The sequence below is a fragment of the Amia ocellicauda genome, chromosome 1, assembly GCF_036373705.1.
Source record: "Amia ocellicauda isolate fAmiCal2 chromosome 1, fAmiCal2.hap1, whole genome shotgun sequence".
NCBI lineage: Eukaryota > Metazoa > Chordata > Actinopteri > Amiiformes > Amiidae > Amia > Amia ocellicauda.
Genome location: NC_089850.1, coordinates 6,971,056 through 6,998,110, shown reverse-complemented (window position 1 = coordinate 6,998,110; position 27,055 = coordinate 6,971,056). Strand labels below are relative to the sequence as shown.

The following is a 27,055-nucleotide window of genomic DNA, read 5'->3' as shown; positions in this document are numbered from 1 at the left end:
TGGCAAGCTGGTGAAACTCTGGTTTACTTTCAACCTACCAAAATCCAGCTGTGCTTTGTGAGTTGTGTGCTACTGCTTAGGGAAAGCCTAGGCAGCTAACCAGCTAACCCAGTTTCATATTAGCAAGGTCTGGGTTACAGTGCCCTAACGGTGGTCTGAGAAGTCTGAAGCCAATTTTTGATGCCTCTGCTCCCTTTAATGCTCAGAATCCTTCAATATAGACTTCTCTTTGTGGTTATTTTGTAAGACCAAGGTTAATGAAGTATTCAAAATGAAGACCATGTCAAACTTTCCATTCTTGATCAAGTATCTAGCCCCCTTATTTGCCATTTCAATTTTTTTTACATGGAAATCTTATATTTTTATATCTCTCACCATTCTCTCTCTCTGGAAATTGATCGAGCTTACCATTAATTTGATTAGTAAAAGTCCCCATTACAATATACATTATATATTTTGGCACTGTGCATGGTGTGGTTCATGAAGGTCATTATATACGAAAGGACTGGATCGCACTACTGGCACTACTGGCACTACTGGTATACTCCCTCTTGGCATTGTACCTAAGGGGAAGTGCAGGATGGGACGTTTTGTGCTTTGGAGCAAAGAGAGAGTGCAAATGATTGTCTCTATTGTCTTTGGCTTATGTCCCTTTTTTTTTTTTTATTGAGGACTCGATTTGGCTATAGACCCAATATGACTACTGACCTGGGCTGGATTACACAATGCACACTGAGCACCTTAACCCAACTACGAGATCTGCCCTTCAACAATGACCACTAACCAAGTATTACTGGGAAACTGTTTAGTACGGCGGCCCTGAAGTGCAACTGCTGAAAAAATAAAGCAGTGGCTGCGACATTTGGAACAGCTGAAGAAATGAGAGCGTGCGTGAAACATTTTCAAAAGCAGCTCCGAAGTGCACTGGGTTTAAAAAAAAAAAAAAAAAAGCTCCTGTAACATTTTCAGAAGCAATTGTGGAAAGGGAAGGTACATCGTACAATATTTTGACTTATGCCATTGGACAACAAGCAAGTCACGTCGGCCAAGCCTGCTTCTCCGGAAGAGTCAACAGAATTTGAGAAAGGGGCACCAACTGCGGAGTGCGCGAAGGCTGAACACAAGTGGTAAGTATTCATATTAACAATTTTGTGATCTTCTGCTCTCTATCCACTTTGAGGTGACATATTAATAGGAGTTAGGGCTGTCCTAAAATAAATTAGAAATGAATGAAAGCTTAGGGTAACATTAATTTACCTAAGCATGTATATTTTCTTATGGAATTACAGTACTCGGTTGATGTTTTTTCTGTTACTGTTATTAATTTACTGTAGAAGCTTTATTTTCTGTTAACTGCATTTGAAAGACTTTGCATTTAAAAATGTAAAGTAGTCTTGATCCAATGTAAATTACAATGTCTGGTCATGCATAAGTGGGGCAGGCTACAGATTTGAGAACAATTCCAAAAGACAGAATAACACTCATTAATAAACAAATTTAAAAAATTGATGCGGCATTGCCGAGAGCAGTGCATGACATCAGATGTTGATGTTTATATAAATTAAAGATAGTTTTCTAACAACTTTATTGTGTAAATGGGTTCATTTGTCACCACAAAGTGGATAGAGAGCAGAAGATCACAAAATTGTTAATATGAATACTTACCACTTGTGTTCAGCCTTTGCGCACTCCGCAGTTGGTGCCCCTTTCTCAAATTCTGTTGACTCTTCCGGAGAAGCAGGCTTGGCCGACATGACTTGCTTGCTGTCCAATGGCATCAGTCAAATATATTTTACGATGTACCTTCCCTTTCCACAACTGCTTCTGAAAATGTTACAGGCGCTTTTATTTTTTCAGCAGTTGCACTTCAAGGCTGCTATTGAAAATGTTCCATGCTCTCGCTTATTTTTTTTCCAGCTGTTCCAAATGTCGCAGCCGCTGCTTTATTTTTTCAGCAGTTGCACTTCAGAGCCACCGTAGTTTTGTGGCACAGGAGATAGCTTGGGGGTGGCACACTGAAAAGCTGATAGGCCATACACTTTGTGTTATGGTATAAAATAACTTCAACACTGTGATCTAAATAATTGAAAAATGTAAGACCATATATAAGATTTAACAGAAGTTATTGCAAGAATTTTCCATTAGATGCTTATTGGCTGCATACAAAAGTACCAGAGTACCTGATGAAATAAAATACTTACTCTTTGTGACTATTGCTCATCTTGTTTTCAGAGAAACTTGACTCTGAAATTTTATCTGCCTTTGAAAGACTATTTCCACAATGCAGCAAAATGAAAGAAAAAATAAACAATGATGAACATTTTTAAATTTGAGCCCCTCTTCAAATCTACACTGTAAAGGAAGTCAACACATATTTCTTAACCCTTTAACGATGGATAATACCTGAGGTGCCTCATGCAGGTTCTTTAGTTTGTGTTATGTCAGTCATCATTAAGAAATTGTAACCGTAATAGTAAACCATTTAAGACAAATCTACTGCAAACACCAAAAAGCAAATACCCAATGTGTTAAAAGCAGGGTCCCCCACTTCCCAGTGAAAACAAATTCCATAGAAAATGTTCTAAGGTACACAAGTCTTGCATTAATAAAAAGGGGAAACTTTTTATTTTTTAAATAAATGGATGCTTGAATTTTCAGTATACAGACATAAATGTATAGATCAATGAAAAAGCTGCTTACCAGCCATAGGTTTTTTGAGGTTTGGGCAGTGGATCATCAAAGAAGGAATCGCCTTCTTCCTCCTCTTCCTCATCCACATCCACATCCACATCCAGATCCCTGACGCTCTTCACTAGAGGAGCTTCTTTGCTGTTCTCACTGAGCTTTGACCCTCGGGATGACAGCTGGATATTACTTTTGTTTTTCATGCTTGTATCACAATAGCTCTCTTCGATCCCCTTTAGAAGAGTTTAAACAATTATTAAGTCACATGGAGGATGGACAATGCAATGGTGCATCTCCCTGGGATCAAATAACTTTGAGGAAATCAAAAAAATGTAATAAAAAAAAATAATAAAGAGTACTCAATATGTTTTTAGGGTACTGACAGCTGCTGTGTTCAAAACTAGGGATTCACGGATATGAAAATTCTGGGCCGATATTAATTATTATTATTTACCTATAGACCGAAAGCAGGGGTGGGGGTGGGGTATCAGAAGCGCTTGCATTTTAATATGGGTTTTTGTGTAAATTTATTTGACTTCAAGCATTTGTTTGGCCAGGTGGCACCCATTTATTTAAATATAGCTAATATAAGGTATGGCCAGATATGATATATTTCCCAAAAGAATCTCCAGGATTTTAAATGCCTTGTTTAAAACACCAGGTCAGAGCTTCCGACATTTTCATAGCAATGGACAAGCAGCATCGTCGACAAATCGTAACTGTTGTTTAACTTATGTCACTCACATCAGAATCTATATAATTATAACTTTTTTGGTTGTGGTTTTCACTCAAGTGATACTGGAACTACACTAGCGAGAGTGAAGTGGCATGAGAGGCAGCGCTTTTTTATGTATTTTTTGTTTTAATTTTACAGAGGAATGGTGGCTGAAAGGTGCTAAATTGTGCTTTTCATGAGTTTCCATGATGTGCGTTTCTCGAAGCCTCTTGTTTACAAGAAAATCTGCAAGAAATATTTGCCACTTTAAAGCAATCAGATTAGATGGATTTTAAAGCACTAGCTGGATGATAGATCGGTGCATCTCTATTCAATACATATACTACTGGCTGAAGTTGGCTTTTATGAGGCAAGCACAGACCAAGGTAAATTACTCTGCCATAGATATTGCAGATGCTCTTAAAATAATGTTGAAGAAAGCACAAGTGATGTGATTTACACATTCCTTTATAATACTGTATTTATTTGTAAGAATTAAACTGGACCACTTTTCAGTGTCATTTGGTCTCTACCCTCTCTCAATTACATAACACACAAGCACCAGTCAGTACAATGCAAATTAAGGTTTAGTTATGATGTCCAACATCAGTGCTTAGCAAATGCCAAATGCAAATTTCTCAGAGCAAAGTTATTAACAATTGTGTCTTCTGTTGAATGGCAAACATATAGGCCCCACTGTTTATGTAGAGTACAAGCACAATTTGGACCTATATAAAAATAAATCAAAGCATTGTATAGATTTATGCGTTGATAATTATGTGAAAAGTTGGTAATGTCTTTGTTACAGGTTAGTCATATACAGTATGCAATCCAATAGCACATAGCAGAAGCATTGAACTATATGAACTAAATCAATTGTATCTGATGGAATCTATCAGTAGGAAATCAAGTGTCAACCCTGCATAATCGGCATACAAAGTGGCTATATCTGGAACTCAAGGCTAGTCAATTAACTAGTACTCTAAGGTATAATATGGTGTCAAAAATTACAACATTCTGGAAAAATCCACTTCCAACTGGAAGAAATTAGAGACCCTGCTTCCACCAGATTTGTTATAGTTAAATTGTGTCATTACAGGGATCTCCCTAGGACATTTCAAAGTCTACCTTCGATAAACAATAACTTTTAAAAGGTGAGTTTTGTAAATGGTAATTTCTGCCCTTCAAAAATCAAAAATCTAGAAATGTCAAATGCCTAAGCATATCTTATTTAATTTTTATGAATAAAATACATTTCCATTTTCACCCAAACTGTGAATTGGCAATTACCAAATTACCAATAAAGTGGCAGGTGGCTTTGACGGCATGAGTCGTCTAATGCCACCTGCCATTTTATTGCACTGCAAGTCCAGAATACCTAGTACCAGATGCACCACTTGGGAGCCCCAGAACAACAGATTATTTATTGGAGGGTAGGGGAACAGTGAAAACTACTTTGCAAATAGTGCAAACATAAATGTAGGATGTGAAAGTTAAAAGATGAACTGTGTATAAGGAGAAAATGTTCAGGGGAAAAACTTTTTTTTTCCCTATCCCTTTCATTTTTGTTTTTTTGCTGACCCACTGTTACACACACTTCCTGGGGAGAACCCTGCAATACACATGAGCTAGAAAACATTTGAGTTACATACTGGTGGGAAGGATTTATATATATATATATATCTATATATATATATATATATATATATATATCTATATAAATAAAAGTATATGCATTCTCAGATGGGCTCCAGTTTTAGCTGCATGCCCTATCCAGTGCTTTATGCTTTAAAAATTGATTTAAAAATGCATATAAATAATATTGCTTGATTCAGGCATGCAATTACCTTCTCACCAGCCTTCTCCTCTCTCTGCTTATCCAATCCTTTATACCTGGGTATCTAAGCATGAGAATACATTCATGAGGCTCCTTAATGTAAACTTAGCAAATTATTAATATGCTGGTTGGCCCTAAAATAGTAATAAATACTCCCTCATTTTTGTGAATGCAATGTTGCTAATGTGACCTGATTTATAAAGGTCAGCTCAGTCATCTGTGTCTTTCATTGCAAACAGAACATGTAGCAGCTTTTAGACCAGAAACTTCAAGTTGAAAAGAACAACTCAAAACACGAAGTGCAGGTTTCAGAATTGTAAAGATAATGAACGTTCATCTAAAAACCAAACCCTACGCATTCACTATCCGCTGCTTGTTTTTCTCTTTGTAAGTGGATTCTCTTCCGCTATTTGGACCACCTGGCATTATAACAATTTCTTTAACATAACATTAAAACTAATTACAGTGAAATACTGACCTCTTTGTCCTTTGAAAGACAGCATCAAAGAAGGAAAAATAATCTCAATGAGAAATTTAAAAATGGCAGCTGGTTGAGCATGTCTTAACACAATTTAAAAAGTGTATGTTTTTTTTTTCTTCTCTATTTTAAATCAAGGATTCAAGTATTTATCTCAAAAAACTAGGTAATTTCTCCCATTACTGATTAATGTACTTTTCACTTCACTACATCCCTCTTTACATAAAATGTTGAAAGCCAAATCACAGATACACAGTAAGCAAACTAATTTAGCTGTAACGTCCATATGAAAAATTAATCGTCATTACCAGGAGTAGTAGTTTAGAGAAGAATAAATGCTAATGGAAGCTATCTAAATAACATTTTATATCAGATGAAAAATTTGCATTTGTGTAGGAAAGAGTTAACAAAAGAAATGGTAACATGAGGAAAAGGTGTTAGATCCAGGAATCACTTTCAGATCAGGATAAATGAGGAGGAGGTGCTAAAGGGACTAGCAAAATTAAATACAAACAAATCACCTGGGCCAGATGGCATATTTCAAACAGTACTTAAAGAAATGAGGGAAACTATTTATAGGCCGTTAACTCAAATATTCCATATTACACTTAGAACAAGAGATGTGCCAACTGACTGGAAGATGGCAAATGTCATACCAATCCACAAGAAAGAGCCAGGAAATTACAGACCAATCAGTCTCACATGCATTACTTGTGAAATGTTGAAGAAAATTATTAGACAGAAAATATAAATGAAAACCTTGGAGATAGTCAAAATGGGTTTAGACGAGGCAGATCATGCCTTACTAATCTTTGAACATGCAACTGCAGCTGTAAATCATGTGAAAGCATATGATATGATATACTTAGATTTTCAAAAAGCTTTTGATAAAGTTCCACACCAAAGACTGATCCTCAAATTAGAAGCTGTAGGCATTCAGGGTAATGTAAGTAGATGGATTATGAACTGGTTGATGTATAGGAAACAGAGGGTGTCAATTAGAGGAGTTGCTTGTAACTGGAGTGAGGATGTTAGTGGACTTCCACAGGGATCAGTATTAGGGTCTGTGCTTTTTCTAATCTATATTAATGATCTGGATTCTGGGATAGTTAGCAAACTTGTAAAATTTGCAGATGATACTAAAATAGGTGGCTCAGAGATACAATCTTGGCAGCAGTTATTTAAAGGGACCTAGATAATATTCAGTTGTAGGCCGACACCCTTGACTGTGACATTACATCTTGATAGCACTTAGCTTTACTTTCCAGGATGTATGTCCACACTTACTGTACTTAACTGTATAAATTGAAAGTTGTAGAATGTATTATATCTTGAATTGCTTTGTTTAATGTAAATTTGAATTTGTAATGTTTGATGCCATGTACTTAACTGTATTCTTGCAATTTGTATTGCACTTATGCTGTAAGTCGCCTTGGATAAGGGTGTCTGCCAAGAAATAATAATAATAATAATAATAATAATAATAATAATAATAATAATAATAATAATAATAATGTGGTCGATGCACTTCATGATTTGTCCCCACGTAGTCTCCTCTGTTCCAGGGTGAAAAGGTTCAGGTCCCTTAGCCTCTCAGTAGGACATTCCCTTCAAACCTGGAATAAGTCTGGTTGCTCTCCTCTGAACTGCCTCTAGAGCAGCGATATCTTTCTTGAAGTGTGGTGCATGCAATACCTTGCACCTGTCCAAATTGAATTTCATCTTCCAGGTGTCGGCCCACAACTGAATATTATCCAAGTCCCTTTAAATAACCTGTGCTGCCCAGATTGTATCTGCTGAGCCACCTATTTTAGTAACATCTGCAAATTAGGGCACAGGCCCCAATACTGATCCCTGTGGAACTCCACTAAAAACCTCACTCCAGTTAGAAACAACTCCTCTAAATCGACACCCTCTGTTTCCTGTACATCAACCAGTTGATAATCCATCTACTTACATTAACCTGAATGCCTACAGCTTCCAATTTGAGGATCAGTCTTTGGTGTGGAATTTTATCAAAAGCTTATTGAAAATCTAAGAATATCATATCATATGCTTTCACATGATCTACAGCTACAGTTGAATGTTCAAAGATTAGTTAGACATGATCTGCCTGCTGTTGTAGTATTGAAAAAAGCTTTTTGCATTCATTTTAGCCACTGTTTTGTGGTCCTCAGTTTGCTAAGTTTTGATACAAATTTATCCTGGGCCTCTAGTAGAACATTCTAAATATAACCATCCATTTTCAACTGAATCTGCATCCAGTGTGCTCCAGTCTAACTCCTCTAAGTGCTGCCTCGTACCTTCAACGTTTGCTTTTCTAAAATTGTAGACCACTGTTTTAGACTTGGTCCTTGTTTTTTGAAAGAATGCCTCAAAGCTAATCATATTGTGATCACAATTTGCCATTGGTTCTCTAACTAGTGTCCCTCTGACTCGATTTTGGTCATTTGAAAAGATTGAGTCAATGCATGCACTCTCTCTAGTTGGTTCCCTGACAAATTGAGTTAGAAAGCTGTTATTCACCATCTCAAACATTTCTACTTCTTCTTCTGTAGTCCCAACTGGGCTTTCCCAGTCTATGTTTGGGAATCTGAAATCCCCCATTAAAACAGGCACATCCTTGCTACATGCAGTCCTGCAGTCCTGCAGTTACCGATACTTTAAAAAGTAAGAGTTTACCGATTACTTCTAGATAGGGCTGCAGCTATCGATTAATATGATAATCGATTATTCTATACATAAAACGAACGATTAATCAAATCACAACAACAAAACACTGGTTTTATTATCAATGCATTCTCATGGGGGCCTGGTGCCAACATGGCATCCTATTCTCAAGTTTGCCAAACTCTGTAAATACAGGGCTCTGATTGCCCTGAGGAGGACTAGACATTTTACATTAGATTTAATCAACTCCAAGATTAAAAAATTAAAACCCTTCCCAGGTATCAGATTTAGAAAATAATTATAATAATGATTTAAATGCCTGAAATTGCTTTTAAATTTAAATATACGATGAATGAAATGCAAAACAAATAACCAAATTGTTTTTCATGACCCCTTTATGTACTACATATGCAGGTTCAGTAAAGAGATGAGTACAAGGATTTTTGAACAAAGAAAACAATGCAAATTATTTTTTTTGTTTACAATATTAAACTTTATAATAAAGAACTTTTGTAATAAAAACAAACACTAAAATGACAATAAAAATGTGTTTGATGCTGCGACTGTCAGTGGCACATGCATTGGCGAGAAACCAATTGATTTAAAGTAAGAAATTCTAGTGTGCTTGTATTCAAAAGTCAATTAAGTTATTCTACACCATTGGAAAATTGCATCTACATACACCACGATTGAAGACAGATGTAGAATTACGTGCATGTATAGGCATGTCAAATTCGATGTCGAATTTTGGATATAGAATTTTGCATAGATTAGCATGAGAGAAAACCTTACCTCAAATACAACACTTTCGTCAGCGCAATTTCATAATTAATACCACAGTTGCCTATTACTAGCAACTTTGCAAAAACTTGCCATGTGTTTCATTTCAAGTGCTCAATGTCGGATGTAATCTTTTGGAATGCTAATTCTGATTCACACAGTCCACAAAGCACCATACGGTTATCATTTTTTCTCTCTTAACAAATACTCCCACAGTTTCAATGCTTTCGCCCGAGTTTTGTTTCACGCAGTAGGCTGTCTGAGACTAAATCTGAGTACATTGAGACATTAAACAGCATAAATTTAAATATATATATATATATTTTTTTTAATTAGGTGTTCTAAAACTTTTGACCGGTAGTGTGCACTACTACAAAATGCACATTATAAATATGCAATAAAATTAAACTGATGCAAATTTTAATTACCAATTGTTTGTACTGTGGATAAAAATAAGCAATTTCAACCTGTCATCCATATTAGAATGTGTAGTACATTTTGTTTCACTTCTTGAACTTCTTGAAAAAAAGGGATAAAAGTATTCCAAAAGTAATCTAAAAGTATTCTGATTACATTACTGACTTGGAGTAATGTATTGGATTAGGTTACAGATTATTTTCAAAACAAGGTAATCAGTATTCTGTAACAGAATACTTTTAAAAGTAACCCTCCCAACCCTGTATATATATTTGTCCATTGCATTTTTCACTATCACATACTCCACATTTCCGGGTAACAAGAATCTTGTCTAAGTATTCAATTAAATAGACAGGAAAACTTGAGATGTTCTCATATATGAGAATTTGTATTTCTCTTTTTATAAACTGTGTTAAAATGACAACGACTAAGAAAAGATTTATGAAGCAGTCAGCTGTGATTATGGGAATTGTAGCAACTTGTAGGAATTTATCCTTATGAATTAATCTCCTTGGTACATCAGGACTGTTCAAAATAAAGTGTTTGAAATTAAAAAAATACCTGTCTTCTGTATGATTTGACATTTACACTTACATTACAATAATGAAGAAAAAAAAATTAACAGGCTTCCTTTGTTTTTTTTGTTTTTTAATATACAGGAATCCTCATTTACTACTATCACTACTACTCACTATTATAAGTGGTCATCAAAGAAACCAATAAGTGATTTAGGAGAGAACATTTATCGGACATACCTTGCTGGCTGATGTGGTACTAATCTTTTCTTCAATAAATGTACTAGGAGTTTGAACAATGTCTGAAACATCACATGTAACCTTGTTGGGAAAAACAAAAACAAAACAAAAACCCTGCAGTCAGCACTTTAAAATACATTTACAGTAATCACTATTGTTTCAGAAGATGAGATGTCTCCATCACTTTTACAAAATAATACTCTACCTAAAATAAAGCGAGACTTACCACACTTCTGCACTGAATAAATAATCTCTTGTACATTCCCAGAAACTCATTGAAATCTATTGCTGTACCACACAAAAGAGGAGAGAAACAAATGAAAAGCCAGCATTAAAAAATAATTACAAGCCTTCACTGTTTATAAAAAAGAGCATGTCTTCAATAAATTCCAGTTAAAATATTAGGCTTTTGATTCTGAAGAGCTTCAAAATATTGAATAGTACTTAGTAGAAAGGTAAAGATACTCCCCACATTAGGTCTGAGTACAGCTCTCATTACCGTGAATGGAGCTACATTTAAAAAGCCTGGATTTAAACAGTTAAATACCCCCTCTGCAAACAATATATCAGGTAATCACAGATTTCAAAGCTGACCACTTTATCCTGTCGCTTTTGATGTACAGGATGATAGGGTAGATTGCAAATTCTTTCAATATCACATTTGCTCCTAATGTACCCATTGTGATTGCTTAAAATAGCTAGATGTACTTACAATTACTAAAGTTTTTGTCCACAGCTCTGAACTCATCTGTTACATACCGCTCCAACATATTCCTTCAGTACATTAAGAAACACAATAACAGTACAAAATCATTAAGTAATTCTAAATACAACCCAAAGGTTAATTAAACTTCCTCAATCTTTCCTCAAATAGTTCATTTTTAAATAACATCAGAACAATTGATACATGACATATTAGACCACTTATCAGATGTGTCCATAGATCAACTGGTTAATTCTGCTGTAAAAGTCTGAAACTAAACAACCCCCATTTTTTAAGGCCTGGCAATTGCCTCTCAATGAGCAGAGTAGAGTATTCATATAGATTGTTTTTGAGATTCAAGTTCAATACCTAGTACCCAGTTTTTCCTCTTGGTCATATCTAGATTTCTATGCAAAACACAGGTCTGAAATGAATACTCCCCCAAAACTAGATTAACTTACTTGTGAAAATGAGGGAAAAGATCTATGAACAGGGTCCTCAGTTCATCTTTACTTATTTCACCACTTTTGTCCTTAAGAGAAAAATTAACATTTGCAATATTCAGTCTTATTCCAAGAATTAATCAACTGGTGAAACAAATGCACTTCATATATGTATTAATGTAATGTGGCTGTTGAAGAAAACTATAATAAATTTGAAATACATATATATATATTTGGAATCACCAATTATTCAACTTGTTCCACATATAATGTATGTAGGTGCATTTCATAACCATTTTAAGATCATTCTAGTTTATATGAGAACTACAAAATACCTAACCTTTAGTAATTATAATTTTAGGTTTTAAATAAACATTTAACTTAAAAGATAGATTCAAATAGCATGTATATAACTGTACAGTGAATTCTGTACTCCAAAAACAAGGGGGTGAAAATAATTTTGAAACTACAAAGTGATTGTTAAAAAAAAAAAAATGTTACGATTAAATATGAAACTATTCACTGGAAAAAAATAAACATAAAAGAAACCAGAAGATTCAAATCAAATGTGGTTTTCACATCTACAGTTTAGTATCTGTTTAGTACTCTGTTTGAATGCCAGGGAGAATACAGTCAAAGTTACACTCCTAAAACATGTGAAAACATAAGTTCTACAATTGTACTATGAAAACAAAATGTCAGTCTACAGTATTGAGGACACTACTGTATACATCTCAATATATATATAACAATATATATGTATAATCACCTTGTCGTAATGTTCAAACTTTTTCCTGGCTTCAGCAATCTGTTTTGGAGATAATTCCTAGAATACAGAAAAAATAAGACTTTAATGCCAAATGAATACAATAACGTTTTTCCTTCCTTCTGTCTACTATAATGCAGTAACAGTAGGGTAGTAACGATGCACTCCGAGCCGGCTGAAAATCGAAAAATATGTTATAATTCAAGTCGGTTGAGATGTTAAACGAACCGTGATGCACGTTTTAAACGTCAGAGCAATAGGCCCACAGGGGGTGCTTTACGCGTCAGGCCTAGCATCACAGCGCTTAACATAGCGCAGCAAATTACATTTTATATAAATACAAATTTTCCATATTTTCTTACAGAGATGATGGAAAAAGCAACTTCAGGCTTCAGCCAATAATATTAAAAACATTTTAAGCAGGAGTGGGGAGGTTTTAATAGTGAATTGAAAAAAGCACAACAGGCTGTTTTGTCAGAAACTGAATAATCAACGGGAAGATACTAATCTAAAAATATTTCCTCAAGTATTACCATGTAGCTGCTTTTGACCAAAATATAAATAATAAAAATAAAGAGCAATATAGTAGGGTCACAAACAATATTAGTAGGATTAATCTATATCACATGAGTAGGTCAAGCAGATTAAGGGGGAAACAAGGAAATTCCCTGACCAAAAGATTCAGTACCTTAGGAATATGTACAGTCTGATCCCCCTGAAGCAGAACCCATAGCAGCAAGATCATCAGAAAAGGGGGGCGCATAAAAGTTAAAGGTTAGACATTTTGTTAATAATTTACAGATAAAGTAAGAATAGGATAAACTTTTACATCCACCACCAGAAAGATTATTTTCCACTACTTAGACAGAAGAAAATTACCCAGACATGTTTGCCCCCCAGTATGACTTATTATGTGATCATATAATAGCAGATGCCCAGATAAGATCTAACACAGTTGGTACAAACAATGAATGGCCGGATCACACAGAGCATATATATATATATATATATATATATATATATATATATACACACACACACACACATACACATATACACATATACATATATGTGTATATATATATATATATATATATATATATATATATATATATATACATATAAAGTTACAAACATGTGCTTTCAGTTTTGTTGTTTGTGGATGTTCCATGCCAAGAACTTTAAGTTCACTATTCGTTTAAAACAAAAATCTTAAATGGTAGCCTAATACCTGATCATATTATCAAAAAGCAGCCCAATAAAGCATCCCATCCTTACATGAAAATACTAAATACTTTTACCAACCTAAAATAGCCTACAATGGTAAAAATAAGATGACAATAAGAGGAAAAAAATGACAAATTGTACTTTTGCCAGGCATGTTCTGCAATTTAATTTCTTAATTTCCCAGAGGAAGAAAAAGTAATGTCTAACTTATGTACCCATAGCAGATTTTTTACTTTTAGAACATAACTGTTATATGAAATGTTTCCATCTCACACATCTGTGAGTCTTGCCTACACCCCACTTACACAAAACAAAATATTTTTACTCCACAATATTATATGCGTGGGTGTGTAAATAGTATTCAAATAAAATGTAATTACTTTTGCTCGTAGTGATGGAATCTGTGTTGAAATCAACGTTCCTTTTTCAGATTAGTTGAATTATCTAAAGACCTTGTTATCGGTCTTTACCCAGTTCTTGTGCCCTATCTACTTTTATTTGCATAGAGGGAATCAAACAAACCATGATAAGAGTATTCAAAAAGATTATAAAATAGATAGGAAAGCAGACATCAAAATATAAGGTAGTGAAAAGACTGCAATTGTTACAGATGATTATCACTTTTACTATTAGTTATCAGTTTTACTACACCAATACAAATATAAAATACATGATCAAGATTAATGAAGACTGCATGTATGGTTTCTACCAAAGCAATTCCAAAGTGATAAATGTTAAAATGATTCCGTGTTGAATAAATACCATCAAAAGGCTATTACATCCACATCTTCTCTTGACTACATGACCTACACTTTTTAAATTACATTATCTTACAGGAAAATAGTTAGACTAATAGACTAATGCAATAAGAAGTGTTTGGCTTTGATCCATATTACGATGCCAAACAAAAACAACACTGCCAAGAGATCTTACTCAGTTCAAGTATAATATTTTAATTTTAATACCTGCTTTACTTCTAGAATATACCAATTATGAAGGGAGGCTAAAAAGTATTTAACTTCTCAGAAGAAAACTGTGTCAATTATACCAGAGATTCAAATGCCAATTCAAATTGTAGCTTAGGAATTTCAAGTAAACCGGTGAAATTAAGTGCATTAAGTGAAATTAAAAGCATTTTCTAGTTTTGGATTCATAACTTAAATAAAACCAGTGTTTCCCCTACCATTATACATTATACCTCTAAGCTCATGAAGCCACCCCACTTGAACATTTAATACACAAGCACCATGCTCTGCCCCCTGCTCTCATTCACTTCAGCAACCCCGCCCTGGTCAACAATCAGCCAGCAACTTCCCCCAATCCCCTGACGCTCAACCATTGGCTGGCACCAATTGCCATGCTTCAGGTTCATAATGCATAATTTCTGGGGAAACACTGAAAACAACTAAAACTAAATTATAAATATCTGCATGGCATTCTTGTATGTTCTCCTGGACACTGCAATACTACAGCACTCCATTTATAAAAACAAAAAAAAAGGTGTAATGCGCAAGTCTGCCCCCATTTGCTTACTCATTACAACTTGAGCAGGCATGTCCTGTAAGGCCTTGCCGGGCTTTAGGGGGGGGGGGGGGTGGTTGTTACCTCTGCTGAGCTGGAGGAGCCCTTCTCTTTGTGGCGACCTCTCTTCACAATCTCCAGCAGCAGTGGGGTGTTCTTGTTGCCCTCTGGTTCTGTAATGCCCAGTTCTCTGGCCACAGCTTCTCGGCTCTCCAGTCCATTTAACTGCGCACACACAGTGGAGTTACTCAGCATGGAAAATACTGTTGGTGAAGTTATACACTAGAATCCCTAAAGCTCCAAGCAATGAAAACAATATGTTGTAAATGCAACCCTTGTAATCTGAAAAACGAAGCACTGCCCAAGGGGGAGGCGATTCTCTGCACTTCCATAGGTGGATCAAAACATCACTATCAAAGCTGCCATTGGCCCCTGCGCCCGTCACTCACACAGGTCCCTTCCACTTCCAGTTTGTATAAAAGTTGATGTCTGCACAGGATCTTCCTCTTTTTCCAGGAGCAGGACTCCCACACGACGTTGCAATCCGTGGACAGTGCTTCCTTTTACACATAACCGGGGTTGCATTCACAACCTATTGTTATCTTTCAAGATAACAATCTTTCGGAAGCACTGTCCAAGGGGGAGGGGTTACTGTACATCAACACCGTTGCAAGGAAGGTTCAATGAGCCGATAAGGGAGCCTGCCCCAAGGCATACCACTAGGGGGCCACGTCAACACAGCTCCAGACAGGAGCCACACCTGGGCTGCCCAGGAGCGAGGACTGCAGTCACGCTCTTAGTGGGAACTGTCTATAACCAACATATATCAAGCAGGGCAACAGAGGTTAACTCTCACGCCCTCCACTTACACAATAGCAAGGCCGGCTGCTCTACTAGTGCAGCTAGGAGCGAGGCTGTAGATCTACTTGCACAATATACAGCATGGGGCAATCAGAGCAACTCTTACGCCCTCCGTGCGACATCATGGCAGTGGACCCCTGCTCCTGCAGGGGCGGGGCCACAGACCCACTGTATAACTTAACATAATACACAGCTGACTGTACAGTGCATACAAAATAGATGGATGAAACAAAATACAAAGAATATACAGAACTCCAAAGTGATGTTAAGCGAGGGATCAGGAAAGCAAAGAGGGTAATAGAAAGAAACATAACTCTTGGAGCTAAAACTAATGCAAAGAGCTTTTTTCAATACTACAACAGCAAGAGGTCAATAAAGGAGGAAGTGAAAAAGATAAAGGGCAAAAACTGAAGTGTTTTGGAAAACAAACAAGATGTGGCAAATGGTCTAAACCAGTATTTCACAGATGCTTTAACAAAAGAAAAAACAGTCCAGTCAAACCCTAAATGAGGAGGAGGTACTAAAGGGACTAGCAGAATTAAATACAAACAAATCACCTGGGCCAGATGTAGATGGATTATGAACTGGTTGATGTATAGGAAACAGAGGGTGTCAATTAGAGGAGTTGCTTCTAACTAGAGTGAGGTTGTTAGTGGAGTTCCACAGGGATCAGTACTAGGGCCTTTGCTGTTTCTAATCTACACAAATGGAAATTGGGCTTCAAGGCATTCAAGACAGAAAACAGGAGATACTTCTTCACACAGAGAGTTGTTACAATCTGAAACAAACTCCCCAACGATGTGGTTGAAGCTGAAAATTTGGGAACATTTAAAAATAGACTGGATAGGATCCTTGGATCACTTAGTTATTAATGGACACCAAACGAGCATGATGGGCTTGGTTGGATCCTGCAGATATGCACAGAACTGCGCAAATCTGTGCTACAAGAACACGACCACCTTTCTTCACAAACCCTGCAGGAATCTATGTAATTGGATGACTTATTTTTTTATATTTATATTTTAGTTTTTATTTAAAAAAATAGAATTTCCAATCTTTTAAGTAACAACTTAACACTGTGCATCACAGATTTACATTATTTCTTAAAAAACAATTAATGTAATTATTTAATAAAGCATTGACAATGCTGAAGTGTCGATCTAGAATTCTATATCTATTGTTTTGGCAGTGCTGTTCACAGCTTCTTTGTGTAATGAAAGGTGAGAGTAGTGTGAAACTTCACAGCAAAGTGACCGCAGTGAATCTGTCCCGAAGAAAGGTACGTCATTGAGAGTGTGGACATGATTTGGTTTCAAGACAATTGACAGAGAACAGGGAAACATAAATCAATGTCAGTTTTGTACTATTATTTTTTCTTTACAAACAGTATAAAATGGCCATTAAAAAATACAGTCATACCGTCAAAAATGTGAAAAATACCATGATACTGTATTTGGCCATATCGCCCAGCCCTAATGTGCACTATGTACATTTGTATTTATTACTAAATCTATTTCTTCAAGATGTACATCGTATGTTCAAGTGGTGAAGGGGTTATATCATTTTGTGGTCCAAGGTCCAGACCACAGCGACTGAGTGGCACAGTGGTCCAAGTAGTGATCCGGACCACTTAGAATAATCTGGCATGGGTTTTGTTTGTTTTCTGGAACAAAGCAGCTAAAATCAATTTTCTGTCAAATATGTTGTCGACTTGCATTAATAGCCTATATCCAAACTACAATCATAAACCAAACTAATGGTCCGGACCATGGCACAATGGTACAAGTAGTGGTCCGGACCACGGCACAGTGGCCCACAGAGTGGTCCAGACCACTTAGAACAAACTGGCATGGTTTTTTATTGTTTTTGTTTTCTTGGACACGGCTTTTAAAACCCGATTTCCATAAAATATGTTGTCGAATTGCAATAATCTATCCACATTACAATCATATTAATCATAAACATGTTCATATTAGCATATACTAAGGGTGCCTATATATTTATTGGTATTACTGTTATAATATTGTAAGTCATCCTGGACTAATTATTATTATTATTACTATGCCCTACTGTTACAATAATAATAATAATAATAATAATAATAATAATAATAATAATAATAATATTATTATTAATTTATTATTATAGCTGCAAGCAGCAATTTAGGGGGCCAAGCATATGTGTAGGGATATGACATATTTAACATAACAGCCATGATAAGACTCGAACCCTGGACTCACGCACCACAGTACGCTGATCTAAACAGCAACACTAAATGGCCCAGGCTTCATAGTATGCCTTCAGGAATGCTACAATATGATAATGTTAGTGCATGAATATTGAAACTAATACAGTTATAATCAACCAAACATATCTGTAGGGATATGTCACGTTTAACATACTTTTGGGTTCTGGCCATGGCAGGACTCAAACCCAGGTCTCCTGTGCCATAGTGCACTGACCTTAACGTCTGTGCCATATACAATTTTGTCAATGTGTCAACAAACTATCCTATGCCTGTGAGATGGGAATAATTAAAGCATAACTTCATTGTTTGTAATATGAGTCACCATTTATAATATATATGAATAACATGTCACACACATATTATAAGATATTTTTTGTACTCTGCAATATACTACATAAACTAAAGTACAGCTCCTTCTCTTTTTCAGGTCCACATGAATGTATAACATGTATCGCTTCATAAATTAACTCTATTAAAAATCCAAGCCTTAATAATCAAGCTCCACAGTGGGTAAAGGCACGAAATGCAAGACTAAGAGATGTTCTCGTATCTTGTATACGTCAACACCTGCATGGGTCCGAGTTCTTGTGATCGAATCCCCCTGCAAGTTTGGCATGATGGTTGAGTTTCAGAGGATGTGGTCTGTACTGGAATTCCCTGCAAGTGGTGGCAGGGACAACTTCGTATAGGCATCTACAAGCATACCGAGTTTCTGTCCAGTACTTTTCATTTTATGGCCATTTGAAATATATGGCATAATATTATTATTATTATTATTATTATTATTAATAATAATCCAAACAATTACAAAAGGTGGTCCAATGATTACTGTTATTATTATTCCGTACAATAACAAAGATATTAAAGTATGTTAACCACTAAGCAGCCTATATAGTTATGTTCGATTCAAAAAACTGAAAAACAAAACAAAAAAGTATTCAAGTGTTCATATGCATACAGTTTCCGAGGTCCAGACTACATCGATCGAGTGGCTGAGTGGTCCGTACTACTCTGTGGCATCGTCTGGACCACTGGACAGTGGTCTTAAAGCAAACCGTGAATGCGAGGGGCATGGGTTTTTCATTTAGTTTTTTTGAACATTCCTCCTAAAATCTATTTTCCAAACCAGTCATAATAATTATGAACATCTTCATATTATTGTATTCAAAAGGGCTTTAATTAAGTCTGATAATCACTGTGTAGCTTACACTTAATAATTAATGTACCTGATGTTTCAAGGTTTTGAATACTGTTCTTAAAATAGGAATATTCACAGTAAGAAAATTGTATTGGTATTACATGTTTAAACTGGTAGTGACTAGCTTCTTAATCTCTCTTCTGGTCTGTTTGATTTTTTTTCATGAAACCGGTCAGAGTGAATAATGTTAATTTGTTCCAGTCAATGGATGTACTTCGTCGTACCTTCCGACATTCAATTGTTCAGTCTTTACAATGAAACCGTTTAACTGCAGGACAGATAGCCACAGTAGTACTGAGTAGTAGAGTAGCCTACTGTGCAGTGGTCTGGAAACTGCATTTTTTTTTTTTTTTTAACCAGACATAACTGTAGAGGCTACTTAACATACATAATCCATTCCCCATTAGTGTATGGCATTATAACAGTAAACACATTATTATTATTATTATTATTATTATTATTATTATAACAACAATAAACACATAGGTAGCCTTAGGATATGCTAACATGTTTATGATTAATATGATTGTAGTTTGAATAGATTAATGCAAGTCGACAACATATTTAACAGAAAATGGATTTTAGAAGCCATGTCCAAGAAAACAAAAACAAAAAAATCCATGCCAGTTGTGGACCACTGTGCCTCTGACCAAAAAATGATACAACCTACAGTGAGGGAAAAAAGTATTTGATCCCCTGCTGATTTTGTACGTTTGCCCACTGACAAAGAAATGATCAGTCTATAATTTTAATGGTAGGTGTATTTTAACAGTGAGAGACAGAATAACAACAAAAAAATCCAGAAAAACACATTTCAAAAAAGTTAATAATAGAACTATAGAACACATACAGATATAGGTACAGATTAATATATATATATATATATATTAGTGGTTAAAGCACACAACTGTGAGTCTGGTATTTTGCAGGTTCAAATTATGATGTATGGATGATGTTTTTTAGGTATATGTATTTTTTACAAATATATTTAATTTCATGGAGTTAAACAGTTTCACAGTATGGAGGACTATCCACATTAAAATTAAAAATAAATACACAGAGAAAATAAATGAATAATTAATTAATTAATTAAATACATGGAAATGTAGGCCTATCTATTTATTTCAACATTAATTTATTCATTCATTTATTATTTTCAACATGTATATATTTATTTCCTGTTTGTCTCTTTGCTATTTATATTTTTCAGTGCACTTTTAAATTTTGTAGCATCTGTTGTATATCTTTTTTTATTATTCAATGTGACAAAACATTGAACTCTGTCAATCAGAGCTAGTGGGCAGTAGGCAGTGTGCTTATTGGCTAATCCAATGCACATAATCATAATCATGGTTATGTACATATACACTTTTGGAGATACAAAAAAAAGATTTAAAAAAAAAAAACCTTATATATAGGACTTAATTTAACACCTCCCTTCATCTATAGATACCGTGCGAGTGGGTAGATGTGTCTTTGTAAATTTTCCCGAATAAAAACAACTTGCATTGAAACATGTCTGTCCGCCATTGTTCTGCGTTGAAATTTCTGACTTCCAACCAATTTCTATGACAACATTGTAAAAGCGGACAGTCTGCATCTTCATGATAATAATCATGTTCATGTTCATCTTCATAATCACGTTCATCTTAATTTTGGCACTGATCACCCTCCATAACCCCTACTGTTCAAGTGCAGAACATGCTCTATGATGTGCACTATTTAAATGTTTGTGTGTTTTTTAGTTTTACCTAAACATTTTCTCTCTGTCATAAAGATGAGCACTATTAAAATGTTTTGCATCAAGGACCAAGTATTGACTCATGGGGGTGAATACTTCTCTAACCAAGAGTTTGTTTCAATTTTTTAGATTTTTCCACCATTAACTGTTGTTTCACAATAAAAATGATTTTGCCATTTCATAGTCTGAAGTAGGGTAGGTAAGCATTCAAAGGGAATGAAGTTTCAAATAAAAATAATCTCACAAATTAGTGATATTCTTTTCTGTCAAATAAGTATTATGCAGTTATTTATTTAATTTGAGTTGAAGCACAGAGTGGACCTGGATCAGTCATAACTGGCAAGAGTGGAGCAGTTCAAATATTTTGCTGCTCCAAATCCCTGCTTTAACCTTCCAACCAATAAGCATATACTTACTGTGTTTATTTCTGGATGAAAGACTGCCAGTGTGAAATCTAAGTTGAAAACCTGCAAATAATCTGTGATGAGGCTAGCCACCAAACGCCCTGTTATAGAGAGAAAAAAGGATAAAGGAAAACAGTTGCAAGTGAACAACAAACATTTAATAGAAGCAACTGCTCTGTGTCATTCTATTATATGTCTATGCATAACATCAGCAACTTAATCAGTTAAGTTTGGTATAATAAACATGTTGTATAGTATAAAGGAGTCTACTTATGATTTAATAGTATTTAATACAGATTTATTAAATAAAAGCTAAAGTTGGATGCGGTAATATACACTAATATACACACACAAAACATTGTATAAATACATCTCCCAAAAACCATCCAAATGGCTATTTCCCTATTTCTTTACATATTCCTATCACTAAATATTTAGTTCTGGAGTGCTGCAGGTCAAAGATTATGAAATCTGAAAATATATGTGCCGTTACATGTTGTAATATAACTGTTGACATCTGTATATTTATAAAACAAGAATGCCAAAGGAGGTATCAGAAATACCAATGGCCCGCTGGAGTCAAAAGCCTTGAAATCAGAACAAGTGACACAATGTGGCTCTTCCTACAGGGAAGTCTCATCCATTCTGGTTTCTTACTGTACAGTTTCATAAACCCCATTCACACTGAAACACATGCTGGCTTTTTAGTGGCATTTTGTTGCTGGCAAGGTCTGTATGAATGGTTTTTGCCGACATTTCGATACCAGCAATTTTCCAGCAAGGGTCCTAGTCTAAATAGCAGCAATTTTCCGGCAAGGGGTCTGTTGTGAATGGAGCAGGAAAACGAATGCCAGCAAATGATGCATCACGTCCTTGCGTTGTTGACTATTCTGATTGGTCACATTAGTTAGCTGATGCACTGTCAGCTGACGCCTCATCACAGGGGTGCATGTTCGTGTTGTGACCACATCACAACAAGGTTAAGCCACCTTTGACCAAGAACTTGTTACAGTAACGAGAAACGGACCAGGTTGTTAGAAATGGCAGAGGTTCAAAATAATGTAGTCCAAGAGTATTATTGATGAACCAACAGATTGGTGACGTATGTAATGCTAACTATTGTCACACGTCAGAAGTTATATACCAACAAATCAAGCAAAATATAACATCTCTATACAGGCAAACGTGTCAGACTGCATTACAGTGTACAATGACAGTAGTTTGTTTCGAGTTATTTAATTTGATTTTAAGGTAGTAATGTCAAACTTTAAAAAATGAAAAATAAGAGAAAATCAATCAATTGCAGATCTGCACACCTGACGTCTGGTAGTTACAGGTATACACACAATGTAACGGCATGCTTTTTTTCTCATTTATTTTAGTTGACTTATTTTGCTGCAGTATATGTCAAGACCACACACAATGCCTCTCGTTATGCTACCATGAACCGAGTCTCATACTGGGTTCACTGGTTCAAATTGCAAGTGAGCCCGAACCGAAACGGCAACCTGATTAGAACCAATAGCCCAGTAAACAAAATGGAAGGAAATTGGCAAAACAGGGAAATTACTTTTGAACTTTTATTAATACGTCCAGAATATTGTTGTCTCCTCTCCCAAATCCACATGCTTCTGTAGTGTCTCGTTCACAAGGCTACAGCTACAGAATGCTATTGTCGGTGTTCTGCTTTCTGTGTGAATGGGTACATCCTGCAATTGCAACGGGAAAAAAGCAGGCAAACGATGCCTTGCATTTCGCTGGAATTTCAGTGTGAATGGGGCTTTAGAGAACTGGCAATATTTAAGGTTAAATTACTAAAAAAAAAAAAAAGACCTTGTCAATAAATTAATATAAAATGTACAACTTTATACTACACCTTATACATTAGATTAATCTGCAAATTCTAGGAAACGCATACAAAGTAACAACATTGAACATTTTTGAAGCGTTGCACAAAGTGGACACATTTCAGGATCTTTTTGCTTGCTAAAAACAAACACAAACTTACCATCTTTAGTATTCAAACACCTTTTTAAGCTTTCATTAACCAAAGGAGTTTTACTCTGCAAAACAAAACGTATTAAATACAATTATACAATACACTTAAAATCTCAAGAGTACTTTCTACTCCTGGGATCACTATCTGTTTGTGTAAAAGACAGATACAGTGATTTTACAGCCCTTAAAGTAAATGTAACCACTTTTAACTGACCTATAGACAAAATCACATTATGTAATTACACTAATGAACTCTCTATGAAATACTGACAGTACTAATCAGTGATCAGTTTAAATTAACATTCTTCACAGAATCAATTAATGTGAAACTATTTACCCACCTCTATTTTCTCTTGTTCTTCTAGAGCAAGAAACACAGCCGCTCGCAGTTCTGCCTAAGGTAGAAGATTACAAATGTTTAACTTATTTTTACACAACTAATTACTCAGTATTCAATACTGCATACTTTGTAGTAAGTAGTTTTTTTCATCTTAAAACAACTTGAATCATACATTATATTTACAAGTTAGATCATTACTAGTTAATGATAAAATACCCAAAAGTCGAGGTGTAGACCTAGATAAACAAAAGTGCATGAAAATAAATTATAATAATAAATATATCATTATATATAATAATATGTATAATTATTATTATTATTTTCAATCCGAAATAATGAGATACAGATCAGGGAAAGTGGATTAAAGTATAAAATTATTAAATAAAAAAATGGACAAGATTCCACACATCCATTTGATATGTTGCACAGGGAATGTAATAGGTAACTTAATACCATGTGTAGTTTTTGGAGCACCTTTTTATTTTCTTAGTTTTCTCAGGGATAGCCAGTGAAGGACATAGCTAATGATACATGTTCTCTGAGCGTAGCCAAATGTTTACATGCCAATTTTAATAATTAAACCAACATTATCAAACAAGCATTTATTATTGTTTAGTGTTTCTTACACATCAAGTAAGTCTGACTGTAAAAAGTTACTGTTTTTATATTAGCCAGCTAACTCCTCTAAGTTCGTTGCTGTTCAGGGGATGCAGTAAACAGTCAAGTCCCAGGCTGCACATGCGGCCCTTCTAAATGAAACATTTGCGCTACATTAATGCCAAAGTTGAATGATTAAAAGCTTTCAGCTCGGTCCTATACAAAAATATGCTTTATTCGCCATCAGTTCCCTACCTTGATTTTATTCAAGACGCCGCTATTTTCCAGATTTTGGACCAACAGATCCCGCAGCTCCGTATCCTCCTCAGCGGCTGACATCTTCACCAAGACAACCACACAAGCGCTGCTATCTGTTGATTCGGATCAACACATTCACAACTCCGTGTCCAGAACCGGTTTCTTTTTCTTTTCTTTTCTTTTTAATATCAAAGGTTCGAGTGATTTAAATAAACACAGAATTGATGCGTATATAGGAAGCACTGAATAATATATGCTACAAATCACATCAGTTAAAGGGTTTTAAGTTTTGTTGAATAGTGTAATTCGAAGGAACAGTTTATTTTCGTTTTTTTGTGCAAACGAATAAACTTGTGTGGGAAACTATACCGGGAAAAAAACGTTTAGCTTGGTTGTTAATTAGTAGCTAGTTCTTGTCTCATAATACGAGAAAACTGTATTATTTTAGTATATTATATATTAAGAAAAAAGTTAAAATAATAAAATAAAATATAAATGGCTTTAGGAAAAAGCAGTATAAAGCATTTCAAGTGCAGCTGCTGTACTATACCATATAGAATGTTTGTACCTCAATGTCAGGAGTATAAGGAACAAGATGTCAGACCTAGAAGCCACAGTGCTGGCGTGTGACTATGATGTTGTAGGAGTGACAGAAACATGGCTTACAGAAAATGATGGGGATGAATACAAAATCAAAGAGGTGGTGGGGTAGCATTATATGTCAGAAATGACATTCAGGCAGAAGAACTCAAATTAGATCCCAGAAATGAAACAGAATCTTTGTGGGTTAAACTTTTGAATAAAAGATCTGGGGGATTAGTGGTAGGAGGGTGTTACAGACCACCCAACTCAGATATTCAGAAAGATGTTGCTCTGTACAATGTAATCAGGTGTAGCAAGGATGTGGCTGTTATAATGGGGGATTCAATTTCCCAAACATAGACTGGGAAAGCCCAGTGGGGACTACAGAAGCAGAAATAGAAATGGTTGAGATGGTAAATGACTGCTTTCTAACTCAATTTGTCAGGGAACCAACCAGGGAGAGAGCATGCATTGATTTGATCTTTTCAAATGACCAAGATAGAGTCAGAGGGACACTAGCTAGAGAACCAATGGCAAATTGTGATCACAATATGATTAGCTTTGAGGAAAAACAAGGGCCAAGTCTAAAACAATGCTCTACAATTTTAGAAAAGCAAACCTTGAAGGTATGAGGCGGCATTTAGAAGAGGTAGACTGGAGCACACTGGATACAGATTCAGTTGAAAATGGATGGTTATACTATAAGAATATACGACTTGAGGTTCAGAAGAAATTTTTACCAAAACTAAGCAAATTGAGGACCGAAAATATATTGTCAAAAGAAGTAATGTTCAGACGGTACAATGCGCTAGTTAGAGCTCATCTGGATACTGTGTACAGTTCTGGGCTCCACACTTCAAGAAAGATATCGCTGCTCTAGAGGCAGTTCAGAGGAGAGCAACCAGACTTATTCCAGGTCTGAAGGGAATGTCCTACTGAGAGACTGAGGGAACTGATGTAATACTTCATTCAGTTTTTTGTCGCTGTTGCGCATGTTTCTGCCTGCATCTACAGCATATGTTCAGGAACTTTATGTGTTTTGACAGCATGAAAACACAGCTTCTTAATCTTCTGTAGATCGATATATTTTTTTATTTTACATTGTCACTTAATCAGTTACCATCTTCAGTGACTATACAAAGCACTCTTATTTATTCTACAGAGAACACAGATACTGGGTATTTTAAAGGATAACACATATTTATATTTTATATTGTGGTAAGTTTTATTTTAACAGCCTTTTAAAAACATGACAAAGTGAAAACACTCTTATTTATGTTCTGTTATTTTATATCCTATAATGTTTGTTCTTCAGTGACTACAGGAAGCTACTATGGTAGATGTTTATTATACATAATGACTAAAGGTGTACTCAGTGTAATGTAGGGTTTAAATGTGTTTCTATTTACATAGTATTTGTTTTGTTTTGTTAAATTGTCTATCAACAACTTGACTGTAAAATGATGTATAATAGTTATACAACAAATGATAATCAATTGTTCATTATTTGTATATAACATGATATTGACATCACACGTACACAGGAAGGGAAGAAAACACCTTGGTGAAGTTGATTCCTTATTCCTTATTCCTTATTTTTCAAAAATAAGAAATGGTTCCATATTCCTTATTTCTTATTTTTCAAAAATAAGTAATGGTTCCTTGTTGCTTATTTCTTATTTTCTATTCCTTATTTTTCAAAAAATAAGTAATGGTTCCTTATTCCTTATTTCTTATTTTTCAAAAATAAGTAATGGTTCCTTGTTGCTTATTTCTTATTTTCTATTCCTTATTTTTCAAAAAATAAGTAATGGTTACTTATTACTTATTT

The 27,055-nt window shown here is 35.2% G+C and overlaps 1 protein-coding gene across 6 annotated transcripts in view; it reads right to left on the bottom strand.

Annotated features, from left to right (window-relative positions):
* cep43 (centrosomal protein 43) overlaps positions 1-24,752 on the bottom strand; it is a 43,791-nt gene extending 19,039 nt beyond the window's left edge. For 2 of the 6 annotated variants that reach the window (XM_066711714.1, XM_066711938.1), the window contains exons 1-14: positions 24,640-24,752; positions 23,789-23,842; positions 23,458-23,512; positions 21,462-21,550; positions 15,082-15,222; positions 12,938-12,964; positions 12,253-12,309; positions 11,502-11,572; positions 11,050-11,111; positions 10,564-10,625; positions 10,338-10,418; positions 5,248-5,301; positions 2,701-2,918; positions 2,202-2,270 (exon numbers count right to left, since the gene is read on the bottom strand). In XM_066711714.1, coding sequence (XP_066567811.1) covers positions 2,202-2,270; positions 2,701-2,918; positions 5,248-5,301; positions 10,338-10,418; positions 10,564-10,625; positions 11,050-11,111; positions 11,502-11,572; positions 12,253-12,309; positions 12,938-12,964; positions 15,082-15,222; positions 21,462-21,550; positions 23,458-23,512; positions 23,789-23,842; positions 24,640-24,723 — 1,124 coding nt within the window. In that variant the 5' untranslated portion in view covers positions 24,724-24,752. The remainder of the gene's footprint in view (positions 1-2,201; positions 2,271-2,700; positions 2,919-5,247; positions 5,302-10,337; positions 10,419-10,563; positions 10,626-11,049; positions 11,112-11,501; positions 11,573-12,252; positions 12,310-12,937; positions 12,965-15,081; positions 15,223-21,461; positions 21,551-23,457; positions 23,513-23,788; positions 23,843-24,639) is intronic. The other 4 variants (XM_066712015.1, XM_066711849.1, XM_066711768.1 and 1 more) reach the window with 4 other exon arrangements.
* Positions 24,753-27,055: the final 2,303 nt, after the last annotated feature.